Source organism: Haliotis cracherodii, unplaced genomic scaffold (genome assembly GCF_022045235.1).
Source record: "Haliotis cracherodii isolate W230 unplaced genomic scaffold, xgHalCrac1.p SCAF_16, whole genome shotgun sequence".
NCBI classification, from domain to species: domain Eukaryota; kingdom Metazoa; phylum Mollusca; class Gastropoda; order Lepetellida; family Haliotidae; genus Haliotis; species Haliotis cracherodii.
The window spans coordinates 7031322-7049820 of NW_027266271.1; the positions used below are offsets into that span (position 1 = coordinate 7031322).

Genomic DNA, 18499 nt, shown 5'->3' on the forward strand with positions numbered 1-18499 from the left:
AAATTGGGTTAAATGTCGCGTCCAAGATTATTGCACTTATATAGCGACATGCATGCACGTGTGTGTGTGTGTGTGTGTGTGTGTGTGTGTGTGTGTGTGTGTGTGTGTGTGTGTGTGTGTGTGTGTGTGTGCTTGTACTATAACGGACTGATGCCGATTTATAGTGCTAGCCCACTGAGATACCATGCCGCAGTTTAACATGAATACCCCACTCAGACACAGTATACTGACTCTGAGCCGACCAGTCCTTGCTTAAACCCCTTAATGCCGAACGCCAGACAGGGTAACAACAAGTACCATCTTTTAACGTCTTTTGGAATGACGCGGCCGGGGATTGAAACGCGGACCTTCCGCTCTACCACTAGACCACGGAGGCGGTCAGTCATTGCATGAAGTGTTTGGTGTAGCAAATGCAGCACTCTTGCATGCGATACACTGATCACAAAGAGGGCTACAATTGCATGGCTGTGTCATATTGTGTCGTGCATACATTGAACCCTTTGAGTCTCTGCATGAAGTGTTTGGTGTAGCAAATGCAGCACTCTTGCATGCGATACACTGATCACAAAGAGGGCTACAATTACTTGGCTGTGTCGTGTTGTGCGTATAGTGACCTCCTTCAGTCACTGCATGGGGTATTCAGTGAAGCAAATGCAGCACTCTTGCATGCGATAAACTGATCACAAAGAGGGCTACAATTGCATGGCTGTTTCGTATTGTGTCGTGCATACAGTGAACCCTTTGAGTCTCTGCATGAAGTGTTTGGTGTAGCAAATGCAGCACTCTTGCATGCGATACACTGATCACAAAGAGGGCTACAATTGCTTGGCTGTGTTGTATTGTGTCGTGCATATATTGAACCCTTTGAGTCTCTGCAAGAAGTGTTTGGTGTAGCAAATGCAGCACTCTTGCATGCGATACACTGATCACAAAGAGGGCTACAATTGCATGGCTATGGCTGTGTTGAGTTGTGTGGTGCTGTTTGTATAGTGACCTCCTTCAGTCATTGCATGAAGTGTTTGTGTAGCAAATGCAGCACTCTTGCATGCGATACACTGATCACAAAGAGGGCTACAATTGCTTGGCTGTGTCGTATTGTGTCGTGCATACAGTGAACCCTTTGAGTCTCTGCATGAAGTGTTTGGTGTAGCAAATGCAGCACTCTTGCATGCGATAAACTGATCACAAAGAGGGCTACAATTGCATGGCTGTGTCGTGTTGTGTCGTGCATACAGTGAACCCTTTGAGTCTCTGCATGAAGTGTTTGTGTAGCAAATGCAGCACTCTTGCATGCGATACACTGATCACAAAGAGGGCTACAATTGCTTGGCTGTGTCGTATTGTGTCGTGCATACAGTGAACCCTTTGAGTCTCTGCATGAAGTGTTTGGTGTAGCAAATGCAGCACTCTTGCATGCGATAAACTGATCACAAAGAGGGCTACAATTGCATGGCTGTGTCGTGTTGTGTCGTGCATACAGTGAACCCTTTGAGTCTCTGCATGAAGTGTTTGGTGTAGCAAATGCAGCACTCTTGCATGCGATACACTGATCACAAAGAGGGCTACAATTACTTGGCTGTGTTGAGTTGTGCGTATAGTGACCTCCTTCAGTCATTGCATGGGGTATTCAGTGTAGCAAATGCAGCACTCTTGCATGCGATACACTGATCACAAAGAGGGCTACAATTGCATGGCTGTGTTGAGTTGTGTTGTGCTGTGTGTATAGTGACCTCCTTCAGTCATTGCATGAAGTGTTTGGTGTAGCAAATGCAGCACTCTTGCATGCGATACACTGATCACAAAGAGGGCTACAATTGCATGGCTGTTTCGTGTTGTGTCGTGCATACAGTGAACCCTTTGAGTCTCTGCATGAAGTGTTTGGTGTAGCAAATGCAGCACTCTTGCATACGATACACTGATCACAAAGAGGGCTACAATTGCATGGCTGTGTCGTATTGTGTCATGCATACAGTGAACCCTTTGAGTCTCTGCATGAAGTGTTTGGTGTAGCAAATGCAGCACTCTTGCATGCGATAAACTGATCACAAAGAGGGCTACAATTGCATGGCTGTGTCGTATTGTGTCGTGCATACAGTGAACCCTTTGAGTCTCTGCATGAAGTGTTTGGTGTAGCAAATGCAGCACTCTTGCATGCGATACACTGATCACAAAGAGGGCTACAATTGCATGGCTGTGTCGTATTGTGTCGTGCATACAGTGAACCCTTTGAGTCTCTGCATGAAGTGTTTGGTTGTAGCAAATGCAGCACTCTTGCATGCGATACACTGATCACAAAGAGGGCTACAATTGCATGGCTGTGTTGTATTGTGTCGTGCATACAGTGAACCCTTTGAGTCTCTGCATGAAGTGTTTGGTGTAGCAAATGCAGCACTCTTGCATGTGATACACTGATCACAAAGAGGGCTACAATTGCTTGTTTCTGTTCTGTTAGCTGCGTACTCTTAAATGTATGCATACCATAGTACGGTTTTTGCTGTGGTGACCTTCAGGGGGTGTTGTGTTAAACACCATGCCAGCCATGACACACGACAATTTGTTTGGCCATGCTGAACACCTGCAACATGACATGCTACTTGATAACTGGGGAAACACCTGCTGCCAATGCTGTACTCAAACTGCTCAAACTGTGTCTCATGTTATGATTTGCAAAATCTTTTTGGTTTTCATTGCCAATTTTTATCATAATTTGAAATGGTCAAATAATTCTGTTAAAATTTTTATCGTGACAAAAAAATATCAAATACAAATAATATTTTGTAAAAAACTACTGTATTCAACGTAATAAGCGCCCCGCTCTAATAAGCGCCCACGGTGATATTTGCTAATACATTGACTTGTGAACAATCCCAATTACCTTTCTTTTGTATCATTTCAGGCTGTCAGCATAAACTACGAAATTTACGATCTTTCAACTCTGTTTTTTCTCTCATATTCTAATAAGCCCGCTATTTCTAATTTTGAGAGCGCCCCGGGCGCTTATTACGTCGAATACAGTAAATTATTATTATTATGATTTTCATGAAGATAACCATCATTAATGTATTGGTGACCTGCAAGTACAATTGTGCAAGAGTAAGATAATATATTTGCTTCCTCTAAAAGAACAAATCAAGAAATTGTACGTATGATTTAAATAGTTGGAAAATGCAGAAAACATTCACAACAGGCAATGCCCAGTTACAACAGGTCATCACTTCAAGGTCACTGACAGCGTTACTGACCCCCTTTGCCCTTGAAGTAGGAAAAAGTACATTCTCCTCAGGACAAACAACAGTTTGTCACAAGCATTCACTGAAGTTGGGCAACCAATTTTTAAAAACTAAAAGTAACTAAATTGGAACCTACAAGAAACGAACAACATCATCAGCCAGTGCAAACTGGGAACAAAATATTCACCACCACACACCCTCCCCTACCCCCCAAAAATAAAAATAAAACCGAAAAGTCGTCAGCTAATTTTAGTCATTTTGTTCTGGGATGGGGTAGCTCGTTAGGCCAAAGACCCTTGTTGACCCATGGGTACAGTATGTGAAGCCCATTTCTGGTGTCCCTCGCCGTGATAATGCTGAATATTGCCAAAGCAGCTTATGACCATATTCTGCAAAAATCATGGGTATGATAATTCTTCAAATGCATTCAACTTATTCTGATAAATGATAGGACCCCCCTCGTGAGAGACGAAACCCATATCAACTTACGCTTCCAGGTCTGCATTGGCCTTGAGGCCCCAGCCTTTACTTTCTGCATTGAAGGGATCAACATCTGCATAGATTTTCTGAAAACAAAGTATGTTGCATCTTTAGTATTACGAGTGATACAGTATAACAAAGTAATATAACATCCTGACAATGCTCATAAAGTTTACTTATGTTTACACTGATGAAAAGGAAACTGAGACATGAGCCCTGTTACTCACCTGTTTTGTGTACTTCCAACAAGATCTCTATTACTGGATAAAATTTGAAACAAGTGAATGAAATAATCTTCTCTTCAATCTATTTTTCAATACCAGTTCGGTTTATGGTCTAGTAATGCAAGTCAAATTCAACCCCACAGTTTTGCAGCATATTCTTAACAACTGATTGTCCTCCAGAAACATTCCATAAAAATATATGTTTAAAAAGTTTTTAACAGATTATGATGTATTGGTAATGTTTTGTTAAAATAACTAAAACGTCCGTCTATAATGCACTACCAGAAATAGAGTTCCGAAACCTAATTGATTTTCACATAACCATTGATATCAAGAAATGTCACCAAGTCTTGTACCATTAAATCTGCCTAGACGAGTAATTGTAATGATACTCAAGGGCTATTTTTATTGGCCTTTTTTTTACCTGGAACATAGTAGTAGCCATAACACAAGCAGTCAGTCTAAATATGATGAATCAAGTGTGATATAACTGATGATGAGGGAAGACCCTGGGATGTTCTCAAAACAATATCACAAAAATAAAATTTGACTGCCAAATCAAAAGGTTAAAGACTAATGTGACAATAAATACTTGACAAGGAATATTAGAGGTCCTGCAATAAAAGTAATTATCAAAATGTATAGTACACAACACCATTTCATTACTTCACAGGTCCTTCATATTTCCTGTAAGGACCCTTGAAATTTACCCAACACTGAAGAGGTAAATGTACCTACCCTCTGGAACCTCTTGTTGTCACAATACTCAGCACAGGCACAACGGGAGCCACTGCAAGGTAGAGGCACAGCTAAACCAATAGTTCACTTAACACATATCAACACTAGCATCGGCTTTATCTCCATTGTTTAACAATGCAATCAACAATATTCCAGCTATATCTTGGTGGTCTGTAAATAATTACTTACTGAAGGAATAAGCAATGTCCAAAGCAGTTGGGTTACAAAGACACTCAATCAGTTACATCAAAGAGTCTGACCACCTGGTCCAATTTTGTTGCCTATTAAGATGAGCAATGAGGTGTTGGAGACCAATTCTAAATAATTTCAATATCTTATCAATTGTGGATGAAGGGTAAGGTCCCAACTAACTGCTTACTAAGATTTGCTTCCTGGACCAGAACATGGCCTGAAGTCGCTTGGTAGATTACTGATTGCTAAGATGCTACAATGTTGTATTTATACCTACCGGAATCAAAACATGTAATTAATTGAAATTCAAACTAAATCAGTCTGACAATATGCAATGTAAGTTAATGCGTAGAAAAAGTTCAAAGATCAACATGGCAAGCATTATTGATCATATGAAAAGTCTCACCATTCTATCAGAAGCATTCTGTTGAGACAGTCTTCTCCACAAGCATCGTATCCCATCTCTCGGTCCTCTCGAGAAGTGGTACAATCGCACACCATCCGACGCATACTCTTGGATTTCCGCCTACACAGGAAAACAAGATAAATGTCAGCATGAATTCATCATCAGAAACTACAAAATATACCAAATCATAGCCGACTTTTCTTAGTTCAACTGGACATTAACAACAGGCCAATGGTATATTTGCATTCTTCTGCACCTCTTTCGGTTTTCAAATAAAAGCATGCCACTTAGCATTACTCAGTTCTTCTATATTAGACTGAACAAAAAATGTTGGGGAATATTTTCGGAGATACTTTTTTTTATAGTGAAGCCTGAGTATGCAATTTCATATGCAATATCCCCCCAAATATTCATGATGCCCAACTTTTTGGTTCAGTATTGATGACGACCTTAAATAGCTCACCTTTCAGTGAGGTAGATGTTTTTATCCACCGGCTCAAAGTAGGGGTATGTTTTTGATTCCTCCTTCACTTCCTCTGGTGGTTTCTGCTTCTCCACAGCTTCTTTAAGCAGCTTTGTAGGCTCTTCCCCTGGCATCACAATTGTCCCCAACGAAACTGATGTTGATTCAGCTTCAAACCCTGACAGTTTATCGACACTTGTTGGCTTTTCTTCCATACATACAATATCAGGCAATAATGCATTCTGGTTGAAATTGTCCTCTACCAGATCCGTTTCACATTTAATTTTCCCTGATTCATTTGTTGCGACTGTGGTGTTGACTGCCACAAGAACTCGAGAGGCTAGTTTCGGAGATAGGAAGGCTTCCCCTGGTACAAGCCCTTCTGTTGGCTTAGTAGAGGGGAGCAAGAATGAATCCCCTGGTTCAGGTTCTGAAACAGGATGAGGATATGCTACCTCCACCCCTGTAGCCTGATTGGGATTGTTCTGCATTAAAGCATGAGGCTCCCCAATAAACTCTGGTGGTGGCTGCACAGGCAGTGCCGGTGGTTTTATACCCACTGGTAAGGGTATGTGAGCAGATAAGTGACTTGGGGGTGGACCTGGTGGTGTTGACATGTCAGGCAGAGGTATACTATGTACTGGAGGTGGTTGAATGCTATGTATGGAAGGAATGCCTTGAACAGGAGGTGGCTGAATGCCTTGAACAGGGGGTGGTAGAATCCCATGCAAAGCTGGAGGATGTATGCCTTGAACTGGAGGTGGTTGAATGCCTATTGGTGGTGGTATGCCATGAATGGGTGGTTGCACAGCATGTACCAAAGAAGGGTGGACTGTTGGTGGTGGAGCCCCAGGAACAGACCCATGCACTGGAGGTGGCTGAACGCCATGTAGTGGTGGTGGCGAGGGCCAGGTGGATGGAAAACCTTGGTCTTGTTGGAATGTAGTGACAGGGCCTGATCCTGGAGGGTAGACCTCCTGGGGTGGAGGAGGAGGAGGAGCAGCAACTTGAGGTGCAATAGCCGAGGTAGAACTAGGTGGTCCAGCATAGGTGGCAAGCAGTTCTGCTGCTCCTGGATACTGAGGCTGCCCTGAGGGTCGGTAAAGACCTTTTAGAGATGGATACATATCTGGATGAGGTTCATGATGCAGTTTTGACAAGTCACCCTGTTTTGCAGATGAAGATCGTGGGAATGCTGCTGGATCAAAGTCTAAGGCTTTGGCTGCATAGGCTGTGGGGTCTTTAAGACTTTTCATTGGAACTATGGTTTCAGCCATACGCTCAGCTTCACTAGTTCTCCTCCAACGTGACTTCACCTTTTCTGGTTTTATTGGACTAGAAGAATCTCCTGAGCTTGGCAGAAATCCCTGAGAAGCTGCCATTGATGAATCATCTGACTTATAATCAGGTTCTGACTTGTCATCTCTCCGGCTCCTTTCACTTCTTCTGTCATCTGGTGATCGAGATCGGCTGTCCCTGTCATAGTCATCATCATATCTTCTCCTTGATCGGTAGGAACGTTCTCGATCCCTGTCATCCCTGTCTCTAGACCTGTAGTCATCTCTGCGACTACGGTCATCTCGATCTCTCCTCCTCCTGTCATCTCGATCCCTATCTCTGTCCCGATCACGATCTCTATCCCTTTCCCTGTCCCTATCTCTATCACGATCTCTATCACGGTCCCTGTCACGGTCTCTGTCTCTCTCACGATCTCTGTCTCTGTAGCTGCGATCATCATCATGTCGTCTCCTCCTGTCTCGTCTGTCACGGTCATCCCTTTCTCTTCGTTCCCGATCTCTCTCACGTCTATCTCTTTCCTTTCTGTCTTTTTCATCTCTTTCTCTTCTTTCTTCCTGTTCTATCCTCTCCCTTTCCTCTTTCTCTTTCTTTTCCTTCAACTCAATTTCTCTCTGCTTTTCTTCAAGTTCCCTCCTTTCCTTTTCTTCTTTCTCTGACTTTTCTTTCTCTTCCTGCAACTTATTCATTATTGTCTCTTTGATACTCAAAGCCTTCACTTCAAATGTATGGGCAACCCTTTCAGGGAGCTGAGGAAGTTGTGGAACTCTTTCAACAATTTGTATGTATTCCTCCTTGGTAGACTCAGGTGTAGAAGAGTCTTTCTCACTAACATCTTGTTGAACAAGATCACTCTTCTCTACTTCTTCTGTTTTTTCTTCTTCAACTTTAGCAGTTTTGACCTTCTTTACACCTTTATCACTTTTCCCAGCCTTTCCCCCTTTACCCTTTGGCTTCTGTTCTGACTCTGAGGGAACATCTACTTGTTTCTTCTGAAGGCGGCCACTACGTCTGCGTTGTGGTGTTAATGACTCTGCTTCCGCCTCTGCCTCTGCCTCAGCAGATGGTTCATCTACCTCAACCGGCTCAGGCTTTTGTTTTTCAGTTGTCACAAGCTTCTGATTCCCTGATTTTTTACTTGGCTCTTCCTCTGGCATGGTCTTATTAGCATTAAGGCGCCTGCTTCTTCTTGGCTGGACCTTAGATTCTCCTATACTGGCCTCAGTTGGGGTGCCAGGTGATGGCTCCTCTGCTGTAGTTAAAGCCTGTTCTTCCTTCTGTGCTTCCTCATGCTTTACAGACTGTGTCTCTGCCTTGGTTTCCTGTGTTGTTGTTGAAACTTCTGACTCAACCTTCTCCGATTCCTCAACCAGTTGAACCTTCTCTGTCACTGCACACTTGACAACTCCTGCACGATTGTCATGTGCCTCATCCACTATGTCACACTGTTCAGTGTTTGCTGGCACAATGTCTTCCCCATCACCAGGACTTACTGTGTCTTCATAAGCAGCAGCTTCCTGGGATTCATCCATCTCGGGGACAGCAGTCACATGTGCTGTTTGTTTCGATTCTATATTTGTACTGCTATTCCCATAACCTGGTTCAATGTCAACAGTTTCAGGCTTAGTCTCTGACTGACAGATATCTTCTGACTTGGCTTCACTGTCCATTTTATGACTGGCATCTGTTACAGCTATGGCTGTATCATTGCCCTTTCTCTCCTCCGTACTTAAACGGAGAACCATTTCTGTCATATCTGCCCGTGTGTCTTCAATAAGTAGTTCAGATGCATCACTTTGAAGTGGAGGGCACATATCTTTACACCTTAAAGGCATATTTATGGCTGACTTGTTGGTAACTTCACCAGTTGGCAATGTGAGTACAGGCTTTGAAGCTTTCAGTTCATCTCTTGCATCATCCTGTTTTTCAAATGATTCAGGGGGGACTTTCTCTGTGGGAGACAGGTCTACTTTTAGTTCTGGAATAGGCATGAAGTCTTTGAGTGAAGGTTCTGGAATAGGGGAATATTTAACAGAATCTTCAGGCTGATGTTCACGAACCTGTGGGGCAGTTGGGGCAGTTGGGGCAGTTGGGTATTGCTGAGTTTGACCTGAGTTGTCAACAGGAGGATCAGATGCTCTCTCATCAAGAGAGGATGTTGGGAGATTTGGTACATTATCTGCTGCATGATGTAGTTCTTGAGATTCAGACTGCTTTGGCACATCTTTGAAAGAATTAGAAGATAACACAGAGTTATCAGGAGCTGCTTGTGAACTGCTTTTGACACCAGAAAACATAACTGTGGAAACCATGTCAACCTTTTCAGTGGGGTATTTATTGTCAACTTCTATCTTCGATTTCTTCTCCAAAATTTGTCTCTCTGGATTCACAGGTTTCCTTAAAGATTTTTCGCTCGACTCAGTTGGCGATTCGACTTCCCGAGATCTTGACCTAGTCAGTATCTTAACTGGAGCTTTTGAGCTGATATCTTTTAACTTTGGAGAATCCTTAAAGCCTATGCCTTCCAAGGGTATTGTGGGTTCTTTTTTTGTTAAAGGGTTCAAGTTTAACTTAAGATTAGAAAACTTAGAAGGTCTATTCATAGGCTTGAAAGATTCAGTCTGTACACTTTCTGATATTGCACTGACAAAATCTTCCTTTTGCCTCTTGCATTGAGTGTCTTCTTCATCATCAAGAACACTTTCAATCTTCTTTGTTGGAAGGACTTTGGGTTTTCCAAAACTGAGAGAAAATTTGATCTTTTCTGTTTTGGTTTGCTCCATTTGAACTTGATTTAAACTCTCCAATTTAGGAATACCTTTTGTATCTTCTGCTCCCAGTGACTGAACTTTTGGAAGACACACACTTGATGAACCCATTTCACCCTTATCATATACCGGTACTGTTTGGTGCACAACTGATGTTTCTATTGAGTTTTCTTCTTCCTCGTCACACAAGTCCATGTCATCACTGGAGTAGTTGTCTTGTCTCAAATTGACTGATTCCACCTTGCTATCAGCAGCATTAACAACAGGCATCTCTGCAGTGTCCTGTGTTGCCACGACTGGCAGTAACGCAGAGCCAGGGACATCAGGGAGAGGAATATCAGGTAGTGGAATATCATTAAGATCAATTACATGTTCAGCAGCTATTACTGGTTTGGGAATCACCTTCTTCTCTACTGATGTTTTCAGATCAGAAATCTCTTTCGGTTTATCAGGAGAATATTTTCTTGATCGATACATTCTTCCCATTGAGTCGGTTTCTCTCTTATCTCTGTCCCTCCTAGATCTGTCTGGTGAGTCTCTTCTCCTTCTTAACCTCTCTCTATCAGCTGAATCTTCTCTCCTCCTATACCTGTCCCTCTCTGGAGAATCGTCTCGCCTTCTAGAGTATCGATCTCTACTGGAGTCTCTTCGTCTATCAGATTCCCTCCTTCTGCTTCTATCACTACTACTTCCTCGCCTTCTACGGTCTCTGTCAGCACTGTCATCACGTCGGCGTGACCTATCGGCACTGTCATCACGCCTGCGTGACCTATCGGCACTGTCATCACGCCTGCGTGACTTATCGGCACTGTCATCACGCCTGCGTGACCTATCAGCACTGTCATCATGTCGGCGTGAACGATCTGCACTGTCATCACGTCGCCGTGAACGATCTGCACTGTCATCACGTCGCCGTGAGCGATCGGCACTGTCATCACATCGCCGTGAGCAATCGGCACTGTCATCACGTCGGCGTGGGCGATCGGCACTATCATCTCGGCGTCGTGAGCGATGATCTCTCTCTGAACTGTTATCCCTACGGCTTCTACTTCTTTCCGAACTATCTTCTCTCCGACGAGACCGATCTCTCTCAGAGCTGTCATCTCTTCTTCTAGAGAGTCTGTCTTTGTCATGGCTGTCATCTCTTCTCCTCAACTTGACTCGTTCAGAACTTTCATCCAGTCTCCTTCGTGACCTACTCCTGTCTGTGCTATCATCCCTTCGCCTTGATTGCTGACTTTCACAACTGTCACCTCTTTTCCTAGATCTATCACTGCTGTCCCCTGGTCTCCGATGCTTTGACAGCTCAGAACTGTCATCTTGCCGAGACTTTCTTTTTTCTGAGGTATCATCCTTCCTGGATCCACCCCTATCTGCACTCCTCCGGGAGTCATCACTGCCATCCCTCCTCTTAGATCCTTGTTTCTCAGAACTGCCATCTCGTTTTGTCATCTCACAGCTACCCTCTCTTGCCCTGGATCGTTCATCACTGGTATCCTGCTTCTTGCCTTTGTCTAGATTGCTGTCTCCAGAGGCATCCTTCCTCTTCTCACCCTCTTCACTTTTGGTCACTTGCATTACAACATTTGATGTTGCACTTTTGACTGTACTGGCCTCTTTTTCAACAACAGAAAGGGATTTTGAAGGTTCAGATATTTTAAGGAGACCATCACCTACTTGAGAAATCTCTGGTGATGACTCATAGCCAACAATTGGAAACTCTTTGATGGGAAATGAAGTTGCTGAATCAGGTGACTCAGTTACAATTGTGTCTGTAAACTTTCTCTCAACTTTTACTTTGGAAGGAGAAACTGACTTTCTATGAGCAAGTTTTTCCTGGCTTTGTGATTGCCTTTGTTTGCTTTTATGCGATAATGAAAATTTCTCCTGAGATGGTGATGTGCTAATCCTTGAGTGTGATTTGGTTTCAGGTTGATGAACTGAATACTGATTACTGACATACAGAGTGTCACACCCTCGCTCTTCTTTTGGTGGAGTTCCCCACATGGATCTTTCTGGAATGGTCAATACTTCATCATCAGATGGGGAGGAATCCCACTTGGAACGGAACCTGGAATCATAATCCTCTTGAGTCACCTGCCAGTTTACTTCTTCTGAGGTTTTAATTTCCTTGCTAACAACATCCAAACTGTCAGATATGGTTTTACCTAATGAGCCTTTTCCTAACTGACCTTCGCTTTCTCTAATTGCCGACACAATCATTGAATTGTCCATATCTTTCCTCCTATCAAGATCAGATTTTTCTGGGGAGTCCCACTTGGATCGTACAAGACACTCAATATCCACAGTATCTTTGATCTTGTGAGTTTCATCCATCATTTCAGGTGAATCCCATCTTGACCGGCTAGGAAATACATTAGCCTCTTGGTACTGCGCTTGCACTTTCTTTTGGCTATCTTCATTGATGGCAGTTGAAGGCAGCTTATCATGCAATGACTTTAATTTGGGTATTTCAGAAAGGTTCTTCTCCTTAGATTTTAAAGTGTCCTTTTCCTTATCATCTGTGTCAGTACTTTTGGAAATAACTTGAGTGTCAGGTGATATATGCTGACTCTTTGTTTGTGCAGTCTTGTGTGTGATCTCTTCAGAAATCTCTTCTTTCTCACGAGATAATGACCGGTCTCTTCCTGAGTGTCTTCTCTTAACATCCTTCTCTTCAGAGTCAAGTTTATCTCTTTCGTTCTTATCCTTAGACAATGACCGGTCTTTATGAGATCTTGTTTGCCTCTCCTTTAACTTTTCAGGTGAAATGTTACTTCGTCTGCGTTTTGAACGGTCATTATCCTTGGACTCAGAGCTATCCGTCCTCAGTCGTGTTTTTCTATCATCTACATCCCTCAATTTCTCAGCTGATACCTCCCTCCTGCTAGATTCTGAAAGTGTCCCCTTATCTCTGGACCTAGACCTTCCTCTACTGGAACGCCTTCTGCTTGGTTCACACTCCATTTCAGGAGACTCAACTTTCTTCTCTTCCTCTAATAACTTGCTTGTCCTACTTAATCTTGATTGCTTACCATATTCCTTGGGAAGCCTTTCTGGAGAATCTTCCCACTTTGACTTTTTAGGAAGTGGCTTAATTTCAGGAGATTTTGAAGAATCTCTGAGAAGGCGTCTTTTTCGTATATCTTTCTCCTCCTCAATACTGCTTTCCTGTTTCAATTTGTCCTTCATTAAGTCTGCTGCCAAATCTACCTCTGACATCTCTGTGGCACCTTCAACCTTTACTGCCATGCTGGTCTGATGTGTGGAGTCGGTCAGCACAGTTTCAGATGGTGACATACCCACCGTTGGATGAACACCATTATCAGCAACAACATCATCCATCTCTGAAGACGGGGATCTGTAAGTTATGGATTTTCTTTGTTTCTTTAACTGAGGATCATCTGCAAGTGGTAAGCTTTCCTGTTTTTCCTGTCTTATCTCCACTTCTTGTTCTTGCTTTTCCAACGTAATTTCACTTCCTTTCTTGACAGGAGAAATGACGCTTTCATCCATATCTTCTAATCTAACTAAATTCAGTTTAACCTCAGCTCCCTTTAGTGTCTTCACATATGTGGTTGTTTCTTTGTCATCATCAGTCTTCATTTTTTCTTGTTCATGAACAGGAGACCCCTCCTTTCTAGATCTTCTTTCTTCAGGGGACATACTCCTTAACAATTTCACATCCTCATCATGTGAAGATAAACGACTACTTCTTCTTCTGCTGGATCTTTCTTTACCCCGATCAGATGAAGTTGATCTGTCACTACAAGAATGCTTTTCTCTCACTGGGGATTTCTCACTTTGTGATCGCCTTCTACTTCTGTCTCGATCTTTTTCTCTTGAGGATGACCTATCACTTCTTGATCGCCTTGACCTATCATCTTTTTCTTTTTCCTTTTCTCTTCTTCTTTCTTGAGATGGGGATCTATCTCTTAAACGTCTTGATCTTCTAATTTCAGGTTCAATGGTTTTTGGTGCCTCCGTAAGTTTTTCTAACTTTTGGACAATCTCTATCTTTTCCTGCTCTAACTTGAGGTTTTGTACTTCCTCAGCAGACATAAAACCACACCTTACTATACTAGCAATGTCTTCTTCAGTACAGAACTTTATCCCTCCTCTCCCTCTTACATATGCTTGAACTGCACTCTTCTGTGATTCAGATGGCCCCTCTGCATCTGGTCGGAACATCTGTTTCTTGTTGACTTTGAATCTAACAGGTGTCACAGCACTTTCACTACTTTCTTCATCATCTTCATCACCATCATCGGAGGAAAAAACAGATTTCTTCGCTGGTTTGATCTGGAAAGAGATTTTACCTTTTCCAGCAGGTGGTGAAGCTAAAGCAAAGTTTAGCAGCTTTGCTCCAGAAGACGTACTTTTACCTGCATCTGTTGATGCAGAAGTCTGGCCACTAAACTTGTTCAACAACTTCTGAGCATGAGACAGTTCAGGTTCAGGTGGAGGATGGACTGATTCCATTTGAGGTGGTGGTGGGGGAGGAGTTCCTTCGGACTCGCCTGACGGTTCGGATGTCCGGGAGGAGGATTGCTGTCGGGTTCTACGAGGTGACACAGGTGGAGGTGGTGGAGGCTCATCTTCTGAAAATCCATGCTTTTTCTTTTTCCGCTTTTTCCCTCTGCTTTTGCTTTGTGGCGAGGAAGGTTCTGCTGGTGGCATTGGTGGAAGAGGTACGTCATCTAGGTTAATGTTCAGCGTGTTGGGCAATGGTACATCTAGAAGCATCTTACTACTATGACATTGTGTTGATGTTTTTCCTTGTGGTAGGGGATCAAGACATGTATCTGCTGTGGTCTGCTGCTGCCGGGTGGGAGGTAGAGGAACTTTGTGGTCAGCAGCTTGTCCTGGTGTTGTGGGAGACTGGACTCGAGGTAGTGAGATGCTCAGCAGCTTGGTGGGGCTATGAGCTGGATCAACTTCCCCCTCCACAGGGTCACTGGAACACAAAGACACAACACTCACAAACTGGTGTCAACTCCACTAACATTTCATAGCAATCTTTCACATTTCACAGATAAGCTTTCTTCAACCCTGTCATGTAAAATACTAGCCTTGAGAATGGTTTACAAAACAAATGTGATCCAAAATTGAGCACATATCATTTGAGATCAATTGAAATAATCATATATGGATCAGTTGAGACAGTGGACTAAATCAATTATCTTTAGAACTTATAGACTTTTTACTATTCCCATCACTACATTTAAGCATCGACTTTCACTTTCTGTAAGTTAACTGGAGCATAAACATTCATAGAGTAAGGGCCAAACTGTATGATCGTCATAGATTTGCGATATTAATTTTTTGTATGACTATTTTCCCTCGAAGGTTGCAGGCCTAGATCTATACACAATTATATAAAGAGGTATATGTGACTTCACTGACAGCCATACAACAAAAAACTGTATCGCAGCATAAAATAGATCCTCAAAAAGAAGTGACATGATCGTAAGTATGCTCAACTTGCTTTAAAGGAACATCTGTTGTAGTTTTTGACAACAAATGTCAAACAAACAATCAGTCACTCGTCTGTCCCAGTTAACCAACAAGGGCTGTTGCTCAAACAACCAGTCACTTGTCTGTCCCAGTTAACCAACAAGGGCTGTTGCTCAAACAACCAGTCACTCATCTGTCCCAGTTAACCAACAAGGGCTGTTGCATAAACAACCAGTCACTCATCTGTCCCAGTTAACCAACAAGGGCTGTTGTATTAACAACCAGTCACTCATCTGTCTGTCCCAGTTAACCAACAAGGGCTGTTGCTCAAACAACCAGTCGCTCATCTGTCTGTCCCAGTTAACCAACAAGGGCTGTTGCTCAAACAACCAGTCACTCATCTGTCTGTCCCAGTTAACCAACAAGGGCTGTTGCTCAAACAACCAGTCACTCGTCTGTCTGTCCCAGTTAACCAACAAGGGCTGTTGCTCAAACAACCAGTCACTCATCTGTCTGTCCCAGTTAACCAACAAGGCCTGTTGCTCAAACAACCAGTCACTCATCTGTCCCAGTTCACCAACAAGGGCAGATGCTCAACCAACCAGTCACTCATCTGTCTGTCCCAGTTAACCAACAAGGGCTGTTGCTCAAACAACCAGTCACTCATCTGTCTGTCCCAATTAACCAACAAGGGCTGTTGCTCAAACAACCAGTCACTCATCTATCTGTCCCAGTTAACCAAAAAGGGCTGTTGCTCAAACAACCAGTCACTCATCTGTCTGTCCCAGTTAACCAACAAGGGCTGTTGCTCAAACAACCAGTAACTCATCTGTCCCAGTTAACCAACAAGGGCTGTTGCTCAAACAACCAGTCACTCATCTGTCTGTCCCAGTTAACCAACAAGGGCTGTTGCTCAAACAACCAGTCACTCGTCTGTCCCAGTTAACCAAAAAGGGCTGTTGCTCAAACAACCAGTCACTCATCTGTCCCAGTTAACCAACAAGGCCTGTTGCTCAAACAACCAGTAACTCATCTGTCACAGTTAACCAACAAGGGCTGTTGCTCAAACAACCAGTCACTCATCTGTCTGTCCAAGTTAACCAACAAGGGCTGTTGCTCAAACAACCAGTTACTCATCTGTCTGTCCCAGTTAACCAACAAGGGCTGTTGCTCAAACAACCAGTCACTCATCTGTCTGTCCAAGTTAACCAACAAGGGCTGTTGCTCAAACAACCAGTCACTCATCTGTCTGTCCAAGTTAACCAAAAAGGGCTGTTGCTCAAACAACCAGTCACTCGTCTGTCTGTGCCAGTTAACCAACAAGGGCTGTTGCTCAAACAACCAGTCACTCAACTGTCTGTCCCAGTTAACCAACAAGGCCTGTTGCTCAAACAACCAGTCACTCATCTGTCCCCGTTAACCAACAAGGGCTGTTGCTCAAACAACCAGTCACTCATCTGTCCCAGTTAACCAACAAGGGCAGATGCTCAACCAACCAGTCACTCATCTGTCTGTCCCAGTTAACCAACAAGGGCTGTTGCTCAAACAAGGGGTCACTCGTCTGTCCCAGTTAACCAACAAGGGCTGTTGCTCAAACAACCAGTCACTCGTCTGTCTGTCCCAGTTAACCAACAAGGGCTGTTGCTCAAACAACCAGTCACTCGTCTGTCCCAGTTAACCAACAAGGGCTGTTGCTCAAACAACCAGTCACTCATCTGTCCCAGTTAACCAACAAGGGCAGATGCTCAACCAACCAGTCACTCATCTGTCTGTCCAAGTTAACCAACAAGGGCTGTTGCTCAAACAAGGGGTCACTCGTCTGTCCCAGTTAACCAACAAGGGCTGTTGCTCAAACAACCAGTCACTCGTCTGTCTGTCCCAGTTAACCAACAAGGGCTGTTGCTCAAACAACCAGTCACTCGTCTGTCCCAGTTAACCAACAAGGGCTGTTGCTCAAACAACCAGTCACTCATCTGTCCCAGTTAACCAACAAGGGCAGATGCTCAACCAACCAGTCACTCATCTGTCCCAGTTAACCAACAAGGCCTGTTGCTCAAACAACCAGTCACTCATCTGTCACAGTTAACCAACAAGGGCTGTTGCTCAAACAACCAGTCACTCATCTGTCTGTCCAAGTTAACCAACAAGGGCTGTTGCTCAAACAAGGGGTCACTCGTCTGTCCCAGTTAACCAACAAGGGCTGTTGCTCAAACAACCAGTCACTCGTCTGTCTGTCCCAGTTAACCAACAAGGGCTGTTGCTCAAACAACCAGTCACTCGTCTGTCCCAGTTAACCAACAAGGGCTGTTGCATAAACAACCAGTCACTCATCTGTCCCAGTTAACCAACAAGGGCTGTTGCTCAAACAACCAGTCACTCGTCTGTCTGTCCCAGTTAACCAACAAGGGCTGTTGCTCAAACAACCAGTCACTCGTCTGTCCCAGTTAACCAACAAGGGCTGTTGCTACAAACTATCAGTCTAATTGGTGTTGAGCAATAACACAATCACAATATCTTTCACCAAGATTACTACTGTGCATGACATCTACAATAGTATTCATCAGTGCCTGCAACATACAGCATTCACCAGCAACCTTTGATATAACGATGTGAAAGCACAAATAGGTGAAGCACAAATGCTTTGAATATCAACCACATAACATGCAGGTTTTATCAAAATAACCATCTGTTATGAAGCTGGTTCTAATCACCAGCAATTATGTATGAGTCAAACTGAGTGTTGGAATAGCCGGATCACACATTCTCGGTACTGACTTGTTACAGTACATGACAATCCCAATGTCTTCATGAGATCAAATGTGACAAGAAACAAACACCAAACAGGGCTCAAATGTAGTTAAATCAATGTATTCCACAGTTCAAAATTAAGCATGAAATTCAAGTGGTCCTCTTCATAACCCCCCAAAAGAAAAATTTCAATACAATAGTAGCAACACACAAAAGTTGGTTTGCCGTTCCAACACCACATTCAGCTATATTCCAGCCAAATTATGGCAGCCTATAATTAAACAAGTTGGGACCAAATATTGTAGACCTCACAGACCCTCTTTAAATGTCTTCAGAAGATAATGTGGAATTTCTATAGACACTTCCTTGCTGAATTGTCCTCATAACAGCAGAACAACTTAGGTAATGATATGCCATGTTGACACTTTTCCTTCAAGTAATAGGTGGTATTTAGTAGTCTTATATTATGCAATGATAAAATGATTTAGTGTTTGCCA

The 18499-nt window shown here is 43.3% G+C and overlaps 1 protein-coding gene across 2 annotated transcripts in view; it reads right to left on the reverse strand.

Moving 5' to 3' along the window:
• The window catches only part of LOC139463756 (uncharacterized), a 65226-nt gene that overhangs the window by 18014 nt on the left and 28713 nt on the right, over positions 1–18499 (reverse strand). For both annotated transcript variants that reach the window (XM_071245030.1, XM_071245029.1), the window contains exons 2-5: positions 5734–14754; positions 5271–5390; positions 4673–4724; positions 3720–3796 (exon numbers count right to left, since the gene is read on the reverse strand). In XM_071245030.1, coding sequence (XP_071101131.1) covers positions 3720–3796; positions 4673–4724; positions 5271–5390; positions 5734–14754 — 9270 coding nt within the window. The remainder of the gene's footprint in view (positions 1–3719; positions 3797–4672; positions 4725–5270; positions 5391–5733; positions 14755–18499) is intronic.